At 40.2% G+C, this 19,606-nt stretch overlaps 1 protein-coding gene across 1 annotated transcript; it reads right to left on the bottom strand.

The window, feature by feature from the left end:
* Positions 1-280: 280 nt before the first annotated feature.
* LOC136581735 (solute carrier family 22 member 20-like) lies at positions 281-6,422 on the bottom strand. Its single transcript, XM_066582359.1, has 10 exons — positions 6,017-6,422; positions 5,592-5,695; positions 5,199-5,353; positions 4,332-4,500; positions 3,662-3,785; positions 3,068-3,183; positions 2,343-2,557; positions 2,032-2,140; positions 1,083-1,289; positions 281-593 (listed from the first exon to the last, which is right to left on the bottom strand). Exons 1-10 carry the CDS (start codon positions 6,398-6,400, stop codon positions 500-502), a joined length of 1,677 nt encoding a protein of 558 aa, XP_066438456.1. The 5' UTR covers positions 6,401-6,422; the 3' UTR covers positions 281-499.
* Positions 6,423-19,606: the final 13,184 nt, after the last annotated feature.

The following is a 19,606-nucleotide window of genomic DNA, read 5'->3' as shown; positions in this document are numbered from 1 at the left end:
AGACCTACAACATATTGTACTTTTAGTGTTACTTCAGTAAATACACCACATTAATGTTACATCTGTATATATCGCTATATATGGTTTGTAATGTATATCTCAGTATATCCCAAGTATACAGATATTACTGTATTTGTACTGGGCCCAACATGATTGAATAAAACTGGTGTATTATCCAACGGCTTGTTCCATATAAAGTCTGTAATAATTGTATAGACATCTCTGTAGGCTTTAGTTTTTCCAGAATGATCTAGTAGTCTATAACCAAGGTAACGTTCTGCAATGGTGTCACTGTTCTTGAGTATGCAATAGCTATGTGCATTTAAGACAGTCCATAACCCATATAGCCTTGTCCTTGAGATGGATTAGTTGTGAAGGCTCATCATGAGTGTTGGGCACTTGATGCCGTCTTAATATAAGAGCTGATGCATAAGGCCGTCCTGAGTCCGCGTGATACAAGACATGATGTATACCAAAGTCTGTGAAGTATTGAAAGTTGTCATATTGTCTCTTTGAAGGTGTCTGGTTTCTTGTTAAGTAATTCAATCTCCAATTTCACTTCATCTTCTTTTATCCAAATCTGTTTTAGTCTCCTGAAGATGGAACAAAAACATATATGATAAATAATGGAGCCCAAATAATAATCTGCTCTGAAGCACATGTCTACAAAACCCAAATGACTGTGAACCAAAAAGATTTTCCATTACTAGCTTTTATCCTTGCCTTAAAAAGTATGTGTGGTGTAGTAGAAAGCAGAAATATCTTGGACAACCCCTGTTAACTACATTCTAGATGGTCCTGCTAATGGGATCCCCCAGCAATAACTCAGAAGGAAGTGACTGTATTTTGGTTCTGCAATTAATCCTCCAGAGTGAGACAGACTATGAATGGTCACCATGTAAAACTACATAATATATGTGTGTCTGGCCACAATGTTCCCAATTGAAATAAGCCTGATGGCTGGAAGTTTTGGGAGCTGGACCTGGGGCGATCCACTTAGTGCCATGAAGGCTTTCTAGAGGCGAGAGCCTGTCCTAACTTTTAAGCAGTTGTTAAAATGTGTCTCCCCATAGATCACTTACTTTTCTTCCACCTCTTTAATGGTGTCCAGTAGAGGCCTATTGCGAGTCTCAGTCAGCAGACAAATAGCAGCAATACCAGATAAAACAGGAGCGGTGCCAAAGATGACAGCCGGCAGAATTGGGATGTGATCTCCAATTAAATGAATCACTGGTGCAACTACAGATCCAACTCTAGCATTCATGTCTGAGAAGCCCATACCTGTTTGCCTGTAATACATAAAGAACAAGATAAATGATCTGATCTATGCAGAGATTTGACTGCACAGATTCATAAATAACAGTGGCCTTTATCATATGGTTCAATTTACTAAACTTCCAATGACACTTATTTGGTAACCAATAATCACGAAGATGGCTGTTGTCAACAAGATGAGTGGGTGTACATAGCAGACACTGGCCACCAGCATCCTTGTCATATACTGGTTCACCTCACCATAAATCCCTCATAGGCAATGTCCTTCTATATAGTAACTGGAGATTGTATGCCCTGTGCAGTTTCCCACCACCTAGTAGGCAAATGGATTGGTCTAAACTGTGCGAGAGCCCCATATCAGCAACAGGGTAAGAGAGCTGCTACTATTGCAATAACTCTTGGATTAGAGGCATGGCTAGAGGGGGCAGGGGTAGCAGTTGAACCCAGGACCTGGTACCTGAAGGAGCTCAGAAGTCCCATAACAAGACACCAGTATTATTCATGGTAGATCTTATAACAGATTTTGTATTGGGGCGTTAGGAATTTCAGGTTACGTCCCTTCAGCTTATGCTATCCAGAAATGATGCTTTGTGAACTGTAAGGACTCATCATTAGAGAATATTAAAATTGTTTCACCATTTATGATGAACAATCAGCCAACTTGGTCTCAGTAGGAACATTTATTTCCATGCTCAGAACCTCTAACTGCTTCTTTCTTCCTCCATATTCCCCAATGTAATTATCAGCAGGGCTCACCTTATTTCAGTAGGGAAGAGTTCTCCAGAATACAGATAAGCGCACATAAAAGCCGAGGCGCAGAACCCTTTCCCCAAAGCAGCCAACGCTGTTCTCAGAGCTCGCATGTCTGCAATGACAAAACAGGAGTGAACCAACCATGATACATCTGCCTTATGTTGCAAAAGCGGAGGAAATAAACTAAAATCTCACATTTGTATTCAAAATAACAAGAATTGAATTGAATTGTCTGTATGCAGTTATGTTCATGTAATATATACATATAACAGACAGAATTAAGATTGTGAATTTGATTCTTATGTTCAACCTACCTATTGGTACAAAGATATTAGCAATAATCATGGAACCCGCAAGGATGAGGAAAGTGCCCTGTGTCACCCTTCTCCCTATGTAGCTCATTGTCAAAGCCGCCACAAACTTGGCTGGGACATCAATGGCACCAAAGCAGAACTGTACGAGGTAGATGCTGATCCCAAACTTCTGCAGGTCCATAGCGAGCCCATAGTAAGCAAAACTTGTAGAAAACCTGAAGGTATCAAGAGACGTAGATTGTTAGATGATATAGTATTCTTGTTGTCATTTATCTCATTGCTTTTATTGCTGCTGGTCATGGATTATAATGAATCCCATTACACGCGGATCACCATCACATGCCTTATATTAGATAGGACTCCGGTTTATACTTCCTCAATAAATCATTGACAGCTGGATTTGCCTGAATCACATGTTCCATTTCTACATTTTTCAGATTTCCTTAAAATTCAGGTATATATGTGGTGATTGCCATAAAATACAAGGTCTTAAGTTGGCAGTTATTGGGTAAATGTTGGCTGAAATCACCAATTTTGGCAGAATAGACTGACAATCTAATGAACGAGGGTAGCTCAGCTGTCCCCTTATATATGTTGTCAAGGGGAAAGAAGAAATCTAATCCATTATTTTCCCAGTGGACAATTATTGACCGGGTAGTGATCCCCGTATGATTTATGACCCGGTCTCTGATGAAATAATGTAACAGTGATGAGAATAAACTCACCAGACCATCATCAGGCATCCTGTGATCCGTCTCATTCCGGGGGTTCGGATAAGATCCAGTATGGTGTGAGAGGATTTTCGGTTGGAAATTTCATTTTGCATTTGTGAAATCACCTCCTGTAAGTATAAAAGTACAACATGAAGTATAGAAGTCAGAAATACAGAAGTCTGCATACATATAATAGGGACATTGCCGTATGACTACAAAGAAAAGGGGCTTAACATTACAACTTGTAGTGATGTAGTTTACATTTATTGCTAGGAGCTTTTATCTTAGATCTTAAGAGGAGACATTAATATAATAATGCCATCAATGTCCTTGTAAAACCATCACACTGCACTCAAAGCGCCATAAAATGCCCAAGTAATAATAGCACATTATAGTGTCTAATACCAATGCTATATAGTGCCAAAATAATACCATCACTGAGTGCTAAAGGCTTTTCTAAGGGGTGGTGGAGCTGTAGTCATTCCATGCCCTTCCTACAATGCTGCCCAGGCTCTCACTAGTAAGATTAGGTAAAACAGGATTTCCTTATTAGCCGTTTATAACTTATACACATTAATTGGAATTTTAATATATTTTTTTCATCACCTCTTTTGTCAGTTTAAGCCCTTCCTCCAGTTTGCCGTTCATTTTTGCCACGCGACGCAGGTTAGTTAAGGCTTGGTCTGTCTTTCCATTTAAAATAAGCCACCGGCCAGACTCTTGTAAAAACCTGCGTTCACAAACAGAATCTATTAGATGGATCTCTGCTGCCGTCATTATTCTCAACCATGAAAAGCCGTAAATAACACTTATGTCACCGCAGTGCGCAGCGAACATCAATGTGCCCCTACATTATAACAGAATCATCCAATTGTAGCAAATTACCTTTAGATATGTTTTCTCTTAACCATTTAGTTAACAGTCAATGTTATGGATCCATAAGGGTAGCCATAGATGTTGCAATACTTCAACCTGAATTTAGGGGTCTAAGTGATAATCCTACATAAATGTTCTCCTATGTTTGAAAATTTCTAGCAAAAAAGGGCTAAAAATTATAGCAAACTTTAGATGAATATTTTGCATATGATTTTGTATGAAGTGTCTGTATCAAAAGGGGCAATAAAATACAACAGCGAAAATAAATAAAGACTAGAAAAGAATTGTCTGCTGTCTAATGGTAATGCATAAAGAAAGATATAACTATCAAAAATCATCAATAAAGTAGTAGCACCAGCTGTAGTAGTAGTAACAATAGTTTGAAATATGAAGTACTTACCATGAATATATAAAGAAAAGGTAGAAAGGGGCAGTGACAGAGAACTGCAGCCAGCGCCAGTCACGAATTGCATATGCCAGTCCTGACAGCACCATCTGACCAGAAGTGAAGACGTAACCAATGAAAGTTCCTGCCAGTGTGCGCCCTTTGACTGGCATCCATTCTAACACTGCCAACATAAAGTAAACCCAAGAAATGAGAATATTATTTGGATTATAACATGTATTTATAAATGTATTTTTCTGTTTGGTGTTTCCAACTTTTCTACTCGCTTTGTCTATATATTCTTATTGCTGCTGAGTTTACAAGTGTTTTATTAATAGGATTTATTTAATGGTATACAATCCATCTGATAGTACATGATTAGAGATGAGCGAATATACTCGTTTCGAGTAATTACTCAATCGAGCACCGCGATTTTCGAGTACTTCCGTACTCGGGTGAAAAGATTCGGGGGGAGGGCGGGGGGAGGCATGGCGGAGCGGGGGGTAGCAGCGGGGAACAGGGGGGAGCCCTCTCTCCCTCTCCCCCCCACTCCCCACTGCAACCCCCCACTCACCCACGGCGCCCCCCGAATCTTTTCATCGAAGTACGGAAGTACTCGAAAATCGCGGTGCTCGGGCAAAAAAGGGGCGTGTCCGAGTAGGTTCGCTCATCTCTATACATGATCTATAATGATGGTTTATGTTCAGTTTGGTGGTATATGACCTTTAGTGATAATATATGATCTATCTTATGATATACAATCTATAATAATGGTATATTGAGGGTATTTTATCTATAGCGATACCATACAGCAGGTATATGATTTCTGTGGTGGTACTACAATGGATTACAGTAGTAAATAGCGTAGACAATAGCACTCACTTAGGCACAGTGTGTTGAGTAAGACGCTGGAGAAGGTCATGCCACTGATGAGTCTGAAGAACACGTAGCAAGGGAAACTGGGTAGGAAAGCAACAAGAGACCCGGCTACTGACATTTGCATATATGACCAGATCAGGACTGTTCTACGGCCAAACCTAAAAGTAGAGCGGAAAAAGTCAAAGAATGAAAATTATACTGCGAATAGGGACAAACTATAACAAGGGAAATAGAAATGAAAACTACTAAACTATACATCTACTTTAGGGTGACTATTTAGCCATCAATGCCAATGAATTATATTCATTGTATCTTTAGCCACAGGCATTGACTGCACAAGTGAAGTATAACTAATAGAAGGGCCACATTTTTAACTTGTTGAAAAATGAACTTTACCTGTCTGAAATGCCTCCAAAAATAGCTCCTCCGAGTAAAACCCCCACCATGTACACCGACTGTGCCATCTGCTTCATGGGGCGCAGGTCACATATCAGATCCCACTGCAAAATAAAAGGTAAAATTACAGGGATGCCGTTTTGGGGGTATTTTCCTACTTATGATTGTATTGGATTATCTACATAGCAGTTTCTTGGAGTAAATACATTGAAAAATACAAGTTGAGGAGGGAACATCATATTTAGCTGCTAACATTGTTTTTAGTCTGTGATATAGAGGAATCTGGCACACCACTATGATGTGTTTATAAAGTAAGCGAAATGTAAAGTTTCTAGTAAAGAAAAGGATAAGAAAACACAAATCTTTCCAAATCTGGATTTGAAGCAAGAGCTACATATAAAGTGACTGACAACATGGAAACTTACCTCCGTGATAATAGAGGACCTTATAACACTCTTGTCATAGACCCATCCATCAACACATGGCTCTGTTTCTATCGCGGTGATATTTGTGAGTGTACCATTGAAATTAAGAAAGCTCCATTGGGGCTCCTTGAATCTCTGGCATCTTGCTGGCAGACCTCTCTCATCCGTGGGCACAGTTACCCTCAAGAGATCCTGGTAGGATAAACCTTCCGTTCCATTAAGACCAGGTTTCGGCTCACAGTGGTGGCCTGGGAAAGCAGCAGTGAAGTTCTGTAGGAAGTTGTGGCAGGCCACCATACAGACAGGAAACGCCAAGAGTAAACTATGGAGTATCTGGAAAGTGCCAACACCACCGATTCGATCAAGTAGATTTGCAAATGTCATGTTGTAGGTCTATGTTGTCAAGCAGGATTGGAAGGACTGAATAACAAAATGATAAAGAAATACTTAATAAATACATCCCGCTTCAAAATGAAATGTTAAAACACAGAAAAGTTATAGTGACATTGTAAAATATATATCTTTTTTTTTTTCATTTTCTTTCTGAGTCCTGTAATCTTATGTTTCATTCATGCAAGATCCATGGGCATTATTATAGCAGTAGCAGCAATAACATTGTGCTATAGGACCCCACAAATACAGCTATGGTAATTATAGTAGGGAACATATAGTGGTAGGTTACTTTCTGCTACTTGTAGATTCTGCTTTCTGCTTTAGGTATCAAATAGAACACTACTATCCAACCTTCTGTTATGCTGCACTTAGGGGCTCTGATGCCATAGGAGCCCAAAAACGCCATCTACCAAAAGGTAGAGCACTACTGCTGAAGAGGCCGTGTAATGGTTTGTGGGCTTTGTTAACACCTGTAGAGCCTCACTTGTCATATAAAAGATGGATAGATTGTTTTCTGTTTCAGGATTCCTTCTTGTCTATGATTGGCCAATATGACAAGCGGAACAGTGATAGATTAGATAGAAAGTCAATCATATAAGAGTATACCGAGTGATACTAATGGTCGCTACTGATACAATACAATGTAACGATCTCTATATGCTCACCTGGTAGATTGACAGCTGTTCCGTCAGATGATTGGTGAAGGTAAGGAATCGGATGTTACAAGGCTTTGGCTACAATTCCACTTGTGCCTCCAGATAGGAGTTGTGCATCCTATAAATCTTGCAGGTAGCTGGTTCCCTTATATACAGTTTACACCTTGAAGAAAAAACATGTTGATGAGGTTAATGAGTCACTCAAATTCTAAGAAAATAGTTGGAGGTGGAATTCAGGATAGAAAGTTCATCATTATCACTTTAGTAAAGTTTAATCTCTTAGGATCCTGAATTCACATGTATGTTCACGTGTTGGATAAGGTGCAGACATTTCTGAGAATATTGTGAATAATCTGAATGAGGCTCCCAGAAATCCATGGACACGAAGCAGGTGAACCCCATGTAGTTTATGCAATGACATTTTTCTGTTGCAAAACTTTTTGCAACAATTCTGCATTATGTGAATATACCATGTATGTTCGGGCAAGAGATTGGATGAAGGGGAGGTAGATAGGTAGGTATGAGAGAGAGAGAGAGAGAGAGAGAGAGAGAGAGAGAGAGAGATAGATAGATAGATAGATAGATAGAGAGATAGATAGATAGATAGATAGATAGATATGAGATAGATAGATAGATAGATAGATAAACATGAGATAGATAGATAGATAGAGAGATAGATAGATAGATAGATAGATAGATATGAGATAGATAGATAGATAGATAAACATGAGATAGATAGATAGATAGATAGATGGATATGACATAGATAGATAGACATGAGATAGATAGATAGATAGATAGACAGACAAGAGAGAGATAGATAGATGGATAGATAGATACAGATGCCCAACCTTTTGGGCTGTGTTGCAAAATCTGCAATGGAGCCCTCTACCTACCATGTGCTGTTTATATTACTGATGACTTCTTATTTGATGCAGGGGCCTTTGGGCCTCGTAAGGCTGCAGGGCCAGACAGAACTGCAGGCCCTGCACCTCCTATAGCTACACCTCTGGATAGATAGATAGATAGATAGATAGATAGATAGATAGATAAAAAGATAGATAGATTGATTTTTCTAAGTAATTCCTTATGGACCAGGCACTGTAAATATACATCTCGATGTCCTTGGCACCCTTTCCAATCCAATTTGTATGCTGGTTTTCCTAGGGGGCTTACTCTTTTTCTGACATTATACAATAGCGCTATATGCTGGCTAAAGCCAGTACTGCATGAGGTGACACATTGGATAGGCTCTGACAGCAGAGAGGCTGGCAATATACTGTAGGAGAACCCTGACGGATGTCTTCCAACATCGGACCTGTACAGCCTTAAATCATAATGTCTTCACAGGTCAGACAGTGGATTGGAAAGGGTAATCCTAGTCCATAGCAGAGGTACAGTGGGATATTAAAGCCTCTATTACTGCAATCGAGCAGGAGCAGGTTGAGTCTTCGACTGTTATTCACAGCCAAGAACCCAAAGGAGAATGGAGAAGCGATTTTTAACAACTCCTTCTTTCCAGGCTACATAGCACTCAATGAGCTCTATGTACTAAAAAGTGAAAATGGAAGTATTACTTTCACCATGTGACCTGGCAATCATGTGATCGCTGGGTGCCCCCTGGCACAGCAGAGCTGCAGGGTACTAGCAGACACTGATCAACTCTGCTAGTGACTATTGTGACTGCAGGGGGGGGGTGTTTTTTCCTGTAACTGGGTCTCTTATGGATGCCCCTGCTACAGTGAAGAAGTGTGAAATGAAAAAAAATGTGAATGACTCCCAGAGGTCTTATATCACAGCATGGGGGACATATATGTAAAAAATAATAGTTATACAAATAAGTAAAAAAATTACAGAATAAAATAAAAATATATACATAAAAAAGAAAACGACCAACCGCCGATGCCAACCAAAAATTCCAGTATGTACACTGTAATCCAAGATTATACAAATAATATATCATAACGTTTAAAATAAAATGATGACCCTGTTTTGGGCCCTAATAAAGCTAAACAACATGGAAAAAGTTACTGAAAAAAAAGGAAGCAAAAATAGTTTTGGTTGCTGAAGAAAAAAAAATAGGGCAGTAAAACCACCACATGGGTAAAATCCCTAAAAGGTATCTGGTCCTTCAGGAGCAAAACTCTCTGGTCCTTAGGATGCCCTCACACTTGCGATTGTGATATCGCTGCATTTTTTTAATGGGAATGTTAATAGGACTTTCTAATGTTAAAAACGCATCGCACAGAATTCGCAAAGCACAAACTTGCGATTTTTGTGCGATGCATTCTTCACATTAGAAAGTCCTATTGACATTTGCATTTAAAAAAAACGCTGCAATTTCGTGATTGCAAGTGTGAAGGTTCTTTTAAGGAGTTAATGAGTCACTGGAATGCTAAGAAATTAGTATTAGATGGAACTCAGGATATAAAGTTCATCGTTATAACTTTAGTAAAGTATAATCTCTTAGGATCCTGAATTCCCTCTTATGTTCACGTGTTGGATATGGTGCAGACATTTCTGAGAATATTCTCTTCATCTGAATGAGACTTCCAGAAATCCATGAACATAAAGCAGGTAACCCCATGTAGTCTATGTGATGATATTTTTCGGTTGCAAAATTTTCTGCAAGAATTCAGCATTGTGTGAAAATACCAAAGATAGATAGATGATTGATAGATAGATAGATAGATAGATATGAGATGGATAGATATTAGATAGATAGATATGAGATATATAGATAGATAGGTGATAGATAGATAGATAGATAGATAGATAGATAGATAGATAGATAGATAGATAGATAGATAGATAGATATGAGATAGATAGGTGATAGATAGATAGATAGATAGATAGATAGATAGATAGATAGATATGAGATAGGTAGATAGATATGAGATAGATAGATAGATAGATAGATGATAGATAGATAGATAGATAGATAGATAGATAGATAGATAGATAGATATGAGATAGATAGATAGACAGATATTAGATAGATAGATGGATATGAGATAGATAGATAGATAGATATGAGATAGATAGATAGGTGATAGATAGATAGATATTAGATAGATAGATAGATATGAGAGAGATAGATAGATACAAGATAGATAGATACAAGATAGATAGATAGATATGAGATAGATAGATAGATATGAGACAGAATAATAATAATAATCTTTATTTGTATAGCACCAACTTATTCCGCAGCGCTTAGATAGATATGAGATAGATAGATAGATAGATAGATATGAGATAGATAGATAGATACAAGATAGATATGAGATAGATAGATAGATAGATACAAGATAGATATGAGATAGATATGAGATAGATAGACATAGATATGAGATAGACAGACAGATAGATAGATAGATAGATAGATAGATAGATAGATAGATAGATAGATAGATAGATAGATAGATAGATAGGAGATAGATAGATAGATATGAGATACATAGATATGAGATAGATAGATAGATATGAGATAGATAGATAGATAGATAGATATGCGATAGATAGACATAGATATGAGATAGACAGATAGATAGATAGATAGATATGAGATAGATAGATAGATAGATAGATAGGAGATAGATAGATAGACAAGTAGATATGAGATAGACAGATATGAGATAAATAGATATGAGATAGCTATGAGATAAGTAGATAGATATATAGATAGATAGATAGATATGAGATAGATAGCTACGAGATAGATAATAATAATAATACACTTTATTTGTATAGTGCCAACATATTCCGCAGCGCTTACATAGACAGGGGATACAGAAAGACAAAATACAAACATTACAGAACCACGGTTACATATAGTAATCAGTTGATTGATACAATAGGGGTGAGGGTCCTGCTCCAACGAGCTTACATACTACGAATACTGGGGTGATACAGAAGGTAAAGGGTCTGGAGATATGCATGGTATGGCGAAGTGGAAGAGTAAGCGATGTTATACACATAGACAATGGTCAGACATTTAGCCGTGTGACGGCAGAAACAGTATGACTGCAGGAGCGGTTTATGATGGCTAGCAGAGATTGCAGTCACTAGGGCAGAGAGCATGTTATCAGGCGGAGAACAGAGGGGTTTGTTTAGTGAATGCGGTATGCCTCCCTGAAGAGGTGCGTTTTTACAGCACGCCTGAAGTTCTGCGAGTCCTGGATTGCCCGGGTAGCCTTTGGTAGTGCGTTCCAGAGGACAGGTGCTGCTCTGGAGAAGTCTTGGAGGCGGGAATGAGAAGTTCGAATTAAAGGGGCACTCAGTCTGGTTTCATTAGCAGAGCGGAGAGCCCGGGCTGGTTGATGGATTGAGATGAGGGAGGTAATATAGGGGGGCGCTGCACTGTGGAGGGCTTTGTGGATGAAGGTAACGAGTTTAAATTGAATTCTGAATTTAACAGGCAGCCAGTGCAGTGACCGGCACAGGGCAGAGGCGTCCGAGTAGCGGCTGGACAGGAAGATGAGCCTGGCTGCCGCATTCAGGATGGATTGGAGAGGGTAGAGTCTGGTACAGGGGAGGCCGACTAGCAAGGAGTTGCAATAATCAAGCTGGGAGTGGATGAGGGCAACAGTAAGCATTTTTAGCGTGTCCACAGCGAGAAAAGAGCAGATTCTTGCGATGTTCTTGAGGTGCAGCTGACATGTTCGGGCAAGAGATTGGATGAAGGGGAGGTAGATAGATAGATATGAGAGAGATAGATAGATAGATAGATAGATAGATAGATAGATAGATAGATAGATAGATAGATAGATAGATAGATACAAGATAGATACAAGATAGATAGATAGATATGAGATAGATAGATACAAGATAGATAGATATGAGATAGATAGATATGCGATAGATAGGAGATAGGTAGATATGCGATAGATAGACAAATAGATGTGAGATAGATATATAAATAGATATGAGATAGATAGATATGAGATAGATAGATAGATAGATAGACATTAGATAGATAGATAAATAGATATGAGATAGATAGCTACGAGATAGATAGATATGAGAGAGATAGATAGATAGATACAACATAGATAGATATGAGACAGATAGATAGATAGATAGATAGATAGATAGATAGATAGATAGATATGAGATAGATAGATAGATAGATAGATAGATAGATAGATATAAGTTTAATGTTCCTTGTGGACAACCAGACCAAGTCACACATCTTAAAGCTAACCCCCTCTGACTTATTGTTATCCGCCACCCTCTTGCAGCTTCTAACCAATCTCTTGATATTTCGCTGTACCTCCTCCCAAACTGCTTCGAGGCTGGACGAAAATTCACTCTCTTGTGGTACCTCCGACGTGAATTTAGTAAAAGAACCAAAACACGGATGGAACCCTTAATTGCAAAAGAAAGGAGATGTGCCTGTAGACTCTAAAGATCTGTTGTTCAGAGCAAACTCTGCCAGAGGTAAGTAACCAGACCTGCGATCCTGATTCTCCGAAACAAAACATCGCAGACAGTGCTCAAGACTCTGGTTACACCTCTCCATCTGGCCATTTGTTTCAGGATGGTAAGCGGACAAAAGAGACTGTTGTATGCCTAACAGGCGACTCACAAAATGCCAGAACCCGGAAACAAACTGCACCCCTCGATCAGAGACAATGTTAGATGGTACCCCATGAAACCTAATAACATGAGCTATGAAGAGCTTAGCCAATTTCTTAGCATTAGGTAGGCCAGGCAGAGTAACTAAATGACACATCTTACTGAAACAATCAACCACCACCCAGATAACTGTGTTTCACTCGGAGGACTGTAAGTCCATGATAAAATCCATGGACAGATCAGTCCAGGGTCTCTCCGGCACCGGTAGAGGCAACAACTTCCCGGCAAGGAGATGCCGAGGTGATTTGGCTCTAGCACAGACCTCGCATGCCAACACAAAACAAAAAACATCACGTCTTAAAGACGGCCACCAAACAGCTCGGCTTACTAACTTACGCATATTTTTGATGCCAGGATGACCTGCCAGAACAGAGCTATGAATCTCCAAAAGTACTTGAAACCTCAAATGTAGCGGAACAAAACGTTTGTCTTTAGGCAAGCCAGCAGGTGCCAAATCTTGTGCCTTATGGATCTGCTCCTGAAGATGCAGGGACACCGCGGACATCACCACCCCCTCCGACAGAATGGGTGCAGGGGGTTCATCAGAGACCACCTAGAGAGAGCATCCACCCTGATATTACGACTGCCAGGTCAGTATGTGACCACAAAATCAAACCGAGCAAAAAACAACGGCCACTGAGCTTGGCTAGGGTTAAGTATTTTCGTGGATTCTAAATAAATCAAATTCTTGTGATTGGTGATAACAGTCACCTTTTGTTGAGCTCCTTCCAGAAGATGTCGCCATTCTTCAAATGCCCTCTTAATGGCCAACAACTCTTTGTCTCCAACATCATAGTTCTGTTCTGTAGAGGTAAACATTAGTAGGAAAAATGCAAAAGGACGAAGATTCATTAATTCACCAGCGCTTTGAGACAGAACAGTCCCCACCCCGATCTCTGAAGTGTCCACCTCAACAACAAAAGGCTTGGATGAGTCTGGCTGTACAAGAATGGGGGCAGATGCAAAACACCTCTTCAAAGTCTCAAATGCAGGAATTGCTTTTGGGGACCATTCAGAAGTAAAAAACCCTTTTTTTTGTGATATCTGTGTATAAACTTATGATAGTAATTCGCAAACCCCAAGAATCTTTGAAGGGCCTTAAAATTCTCAGGTTGAACTCAGTCAAGAACAGCTCAGACCTTCCCTGGGTCCATCTTAAATCCTTCTGGGGTTATAATATGCCCTACAAAAGAAATCTCCTGTATTGCGAAAATACACTTTTCTCTCTTGCCAAATAGGTCGTTTTCACTGAGAGCTTGCAACATCTATCGAACATGTACAATATGACAATCATAATCAAGGGAAAAAATAAGGCTGTCATACAAATAAACCAACACAAACCGTCTTATGAACTTCTGAAGAACCTCATTTATGATAGCCTGAAATACTGCGGGGGCATTGGATAAGGGTTGCGCTTAGTGATCTTGTTGAGTTCCCTAAATTCCAGACATGGTCGCAAACCCCCATCTTTCCTCTTAACAAAAAAGAAACCTGCAGTTACTGGAGAATTGGATGGGTGTGTGTGTCTCTTTCTCAAACTCTCCGTGATTTACTCCTTGAGAGCCTGCCTTTGTGGACCTGACCCATTATATATGCGACTGTTGGGTAGCTTGCAACCTGAAATGAGGTCAATAGAGCAATCCCCCCTCCTTTGAGGTGGTAATTTATCTGCTCCCAGCACTTCTGGGACAGTGGGATGGAATCAATGGCTGATACAGGTATCAGGCAATCCAAGGGTCTTATATCAAGTCTCAGCCATTTGGCAACCTCATAATGAATTAAATTGACTCTAGCTCCACTATCCAAAAAGATTGTTACCGGGCAACTATGCCCACCAATACAGATCTCTGCTGGCAGAACCAACATGGAGGATGATATCCAGGTGACTTGCGGACCCAACAGGAACTTCCTCTTAACTTTCAGGCCAGCAAGTTCCCCTGACTGAGACCCTCGAAAAGGACAAACCTGTATAAAGTGTCCCTAACCTACCTGGGGTGGTGGTGGTGGTGGTGGGGAGGTTAAGGGTCCCTGCCTAGAAGCAGAGTATTCGTCTCAATAGAGATGGCCCTGCGGTCTTCATTCTGGGCCATGACAGTCCCTGAAAGGACTCCTGGAGAGATGAGCCAAATGCAACTGAAAAGGAACCTGCAGCAACTTATCTGCAAGTAGAAATACACCCAGCACAGAAGAGCTCCAAACTCCAGGCACTCCACTATGAAACAGCATAAGCAGTACTGAGCAAAGGAAGGGGTGAGAATATATTGCCACTATGCACCTGGGAACCTGCAGAGTGAATGGAACACCACACCTCCACCCTACTCCCAGGCATAATTAATCCAGCATGCATCTATGCAGCAAAGAGAGACAGCACCAGCAGTCTCCGCACATGGTGCATTAACCCTTGTCCTGCAACAAGGTGACAGGTCTTGGCCTGTGTCGAGGCCACCATGCCGCGACGCTGTCGCGACCGACAAGCCGCGACACCAATGTTCAAAATCACAAAAATGACCACCAATAAAATTTAAAGGGGTCTTCCAGTAATATTAACTTATCTTCTATGTTTGTTTTTTTCAAGCAGTAAGCAATGTAATGTTTTTTTCTTACAAAATATGTTATGATATTTTAGGATATGAAATAACTTACTGATTATTAGTTATATGACCCTTTTGAACTCCCACCGGTCAATAGAATGAAGAGGCTGCAGTGCAAGTAAAACACTTGGGGCCTTTCTGATACTCACCTACACCGATGGGCTCCTGACACAGCACTATGCAGGTATTACAATGCAGGATCTTCCACTTGAATGAAGTTGAATTACATATTTTGCACAGCACCTGTTTGGCAGCTGCCCATTTGTTCTGGCTATCACAGGGGACAGTGGTGAGATCTCACTGCTCGGTAAGTGGATTATCCTGGCAATGTGCAATGGCATAGAATATTGGTGGAAATACCAGTTTAAGGGCTGCTTCATATACATATTTGTTTTCAAAACTTTTAAATGCATTCAAAAAATGCCATGAATTTCAAGCATTTTCTGTAGCATTTTTTACAAGCAGTTTAAATAGAATTTGTATCTTGTTACTTCATACTGGAGCCAAAATCACCATAAAAACCTGTGTATGTACACTTTTTAATGAATAAATATAGACTTTGTTAGTGAAATATTTGCTAGTTGGTATGTTTTCAGGTGGCCAAATTGAGTGCTAATGCTCAAGCACGAGGAAGCTTACAAATCGCACACAACGTTGAATGTGATAGGAAGTTATCTGATTTATTCAAAAATGCCACAAAAAATGCTGCAAAACACTGGGGGTAATTCCAGCCTTAGCCAATAACTATCACACCAAATTACACTGTAAAATTAGATAATATAAACTTAGACTGAAGACTCTGCAAAATTAGTGACGATTGAGGAACCAACTACATAGGAAGGGGTCCATAAATATAGAAAACATACATATTTTGTTATGAAGAACATTAGAGATGAGCGAGCGTACTCGGAAAAGCACTACTCGCTCGAGTAATTTGCTTTATCCGAGTATCTGTGCTCGTCCCTGAAGATTCGGGTGCCGCTGCGGCTGACCGGTGAGTCGCAGCGGGGAGCAGGGGAGAGCGGGCGGGAGAGAGGGAGAGAAAGATCTTACCTCCGTTCCTCCCCGCTCTCCCCTGCAGCTCCCCGCTCCGTGCCGGCACCCGAATCTTCAGGGACGAGCACAGCGATACTCGGATAAAGCAAATTACTCGAGCGAGTAGTGCTTTTCCGAGTACGCTCGCTCATCTCTAAAGAACATGTACTAACTGGATCTCCTCAATCCTCAGGTACAGAGATTTTCATCAGAAGTAGAAGAAACAGAGGATGAACCGTGGAGTCATAAAGTGAAAGTCCATTTAATGGAAATCTTCTAATAGCTGAAGTGCATGAAGTATCTATTTGACTCTGAAATTGCTGAAAATCGTGTAAAAGTGTCAGGTTGGATATTTATCCAGAGGAAACTGCCTCACCAAATTAATGGACTGTCCATGGTGAAAATGGAAGACTTTGGACTTAGCTTGGAAGGAGTATCTAGATTAATCCAGTATTATTATTACATAGCTGCTTCTGCTGACTAACATGAATTACACTGTATACTGTATGTATTTAATAGTCTTCAAAGAATATATCTTGAATTGAAATTGGATTTTTTTTACAATACTTACAAGTAGCCAGCTGGAAAAGTGGCAGGATAGTTCAGTCATCGGCATTGTTATTTTGTTGGTTCGAATTGGAGCAAGGCAATATCTGTGTGGAGTAATACATTCACTCCTGACTTTTGTGTTTTGTTCCAAACTAGATTTTGTGTAGACTATTAGAACAAAGTGTTCATGAATGATCTATGTGATTGTTTCCAGCAAGAGAAACCAAGTAATCTTGTAGATATGATACCTTTCAATGGCTAACAAAAATCCATGATGTTAATGCAAGCTTTCGAACCAACGCAGGGTTCTTCCTCAGGCTTAAATGAAATAGATCCGAAGAGGCATGCATATTTATAAATACATACTTATGACAAGGCACAGACATGCATGTGAATAATTTGCAATTAAAAGAATACTACAACAGAAATACAAACATCTTTAAATAGTCACTACTAAGGGAGTGAAGGTTTTATGGTCCCCGAATTAGTGTTGGGGGATCACCAGGCCAGCAGTGTTTTCTGTGCTATAGATTTCTCATACCTCCCATTCACGCATGAGTCCTCGTGAAGAATTTAGCCCTCTATTGAAAGAGTCAAAAGGTGTTATAAATTTATATTCCCAAATTCTTCTATAGCTTTCTGACTTGAAATTTCCTTCTTTTTTTAAAAACTCTTTTTATTGTATCAATTTTTTTTCCACAAATCAAAAAAAAAAAAAAAATTAAAAATTAAACAGCATTCACATACATTGTAATACAAAATTTATTGATCAGAAATCATCTACAGCTCCAATACTGTTTAATATTTATAATATTAACTATAACTTGTCAACATTTGTAACAACCAACAACTAATAAAGGTAAACATTTAAGGTGCGTTTTCATGCGTTCTCTTCCGATTCCCTATTCCTTATTCTTTAGGCCTATGTCATATCATATCAAGGTCTTTCCGCTCATCTCTTGGGTATATTATCCTCTATGCGGCTTACAACATTGTTTTATAATATTTAAAGTTTTCCGAAACGGTTCGCCCCTGCTTGAGTATGGTACCAGGACTAGAGTTGAGCAAACATGCTCGTCTGAGCTTGATGCTCGTTCGAGTATTAGCATACTCGATGGTGCTCGTTACTCGAGCGAGTACCACGCCGAGTTGGACCCCTCCCCGCATTACCACTTCCTGCTGTGACATGCTGTTACTGCTCTGAGAGAGGGGAGAAAGCTTGGCACCAGGCAGGTCCAATACAAAAATGCTCGAGTCTCCCATTGACTTCAATAGGGTTTGTTACTGGAATAGAGCTCTCGAATATTATGAAAGGCTTGACTCGAATAACGAGCACCCGAGCATTTTGGTACTCGCTCATCTCCAGGACGTATTACTGAATGGATACATGCATTCCACAATCTCGTTTGGATCCAGGAACTTTTCTATGAAAACTGGCCATTTTTAAAAAAATTTTGGTGCTTGAGATTCTGCCCGTCTTTCTGTTTCCAATCTTTCCATTCTCAGGAGGTATTTTAGCTGCTGCAGTATATCTGGTACCGTCGGGGGGTCGGCCTGCAACCATTTTGCTAACAGACACCTTTTACTTATTATAAGTATGGTGTGTACCATAGTGTTGTTTTTTGTCTGGCTAGGGAGGGAGTGGAGTACGTATGCTTGTGGGGTCAATTGTATAGAGATACCTCTGATTTCCTGCACCAGTGATTGGACTCCTGTCCAGAATGCTTTAATTTTGGAGCAGTGCCAAATCCCATGCAGAAAGTCGTTTTTTGGCTGGGAACACCAGGGGCATGCCTGCATTCTATTGGGTTTCCGGGATGCGGGGGAATGTTGAATCCATAGATTGCCCCATGCATTATTTTGAAGTAGGTTTCCCTCCATCTTTCATTCGTTATAGCTTTTCTAATCGAGATCAACCCATCAGTCAGTTTTTGGGATATTTCTGGATCACGCAGTTCTCTTTGCCATTTTTTAAACAAAGGTGTGTTATTTAATATAGCCCATCCTTCTCTAAATCGGCAATACAAGTCCGATATTGAGTGTGTCTGTGATGGTGTTCGCACAAGAGTATCAATCGGGTTAACTACCACTTCTTTAGAGAGATCAGCAAGTCTGGCCTTCAGAAAGCCTCAAACTTGTGCGTATGGCAAAAAGTGGAACTTAGGCAGATCATATGAATCCCTTAACTCCTCAAAAGTTTTGTATCTATGCTCCCTATGATGAAGGAGATGGTGAACCTTCATAATTCCCCTACTACGCCATAATTCAAACATTTTATTGTCTTGCCCTTCTTTAAATTCTGGATGTCCCCATAGGTCCATATTTGAAATTTCCTTTCAGTATCATCACTCTCATATCTTCTGTCTTGTTTCCGTGACTAGAGAAGTGCTCGGCCACAAGTAATTCTGTCTTTCTCTATTTAATTGTGTGGCTTTCAGTTTTTGTGCTGTTTCTCCAACATAAAGCCCCCCATCAGGACAATTAGGCCCCCTGTCCATGGCAGTGATTTCGCTGGAGGTAAACCACCAACGAATCACGCCGGCCGACACTTCCCATAGCATTGCTATGGAGAGCACCGGCCCCTGTCCACGAGCGGAGAATCATTGCGATAGGGCTGACCGGCGGAGATTTGGTGGCGGCTCCTGCTCCTGGGCGGTGGCTCCCGCGGCGAAGCTTCGTCGCGGGATACCGCATCACCCATGGACAGCCGGCCTTACTGCACAGG

This window comes from Eleutherodactylus coqui, chromosome 11 (genome assembly GCF_035609145.1).
Source record: "Eleutherodactylus coqui strain aEleCoq1 chromosome 11, aEleCoq1.hap1, whole genome shotgun sequence".
NCBI lineage: Eukaryota > Metazoa > Chordata > Amphibia > Anura > Eleutherodactylidae > Eleutherodactylus > Eleutherodactylus coqui.
Note: the sequence above shows the minus strand (reverse complement) of the source record. Positions and strands in the feature narration are given on the sequence as shown.

Bases quoted from the DNA above. Each gene is read 5' to 3' on its own strand.
- LOC136581735 (XM_066582359.1), bottom strand. From the start codon at position 6,400: ATGACATTTGCAAATCTACTTGATCGAATCGGTGGTGTTGGCACTTTC. The intron at 5,354-5,591 runs GTAAAGTTCATT...CTCTACTTTTAG, and splicing joins TTTGGAGGCATTTCAGACAG to GTTTGGCCGTAGAACAGTCC. The intron at 2,558-3,067 runs GTGAGTTTATTC...TGATACCTTCAG, and splicing joins GGATGCCTGATGATGGTCTG to GTTTTCTACAAGTTTTGCTT.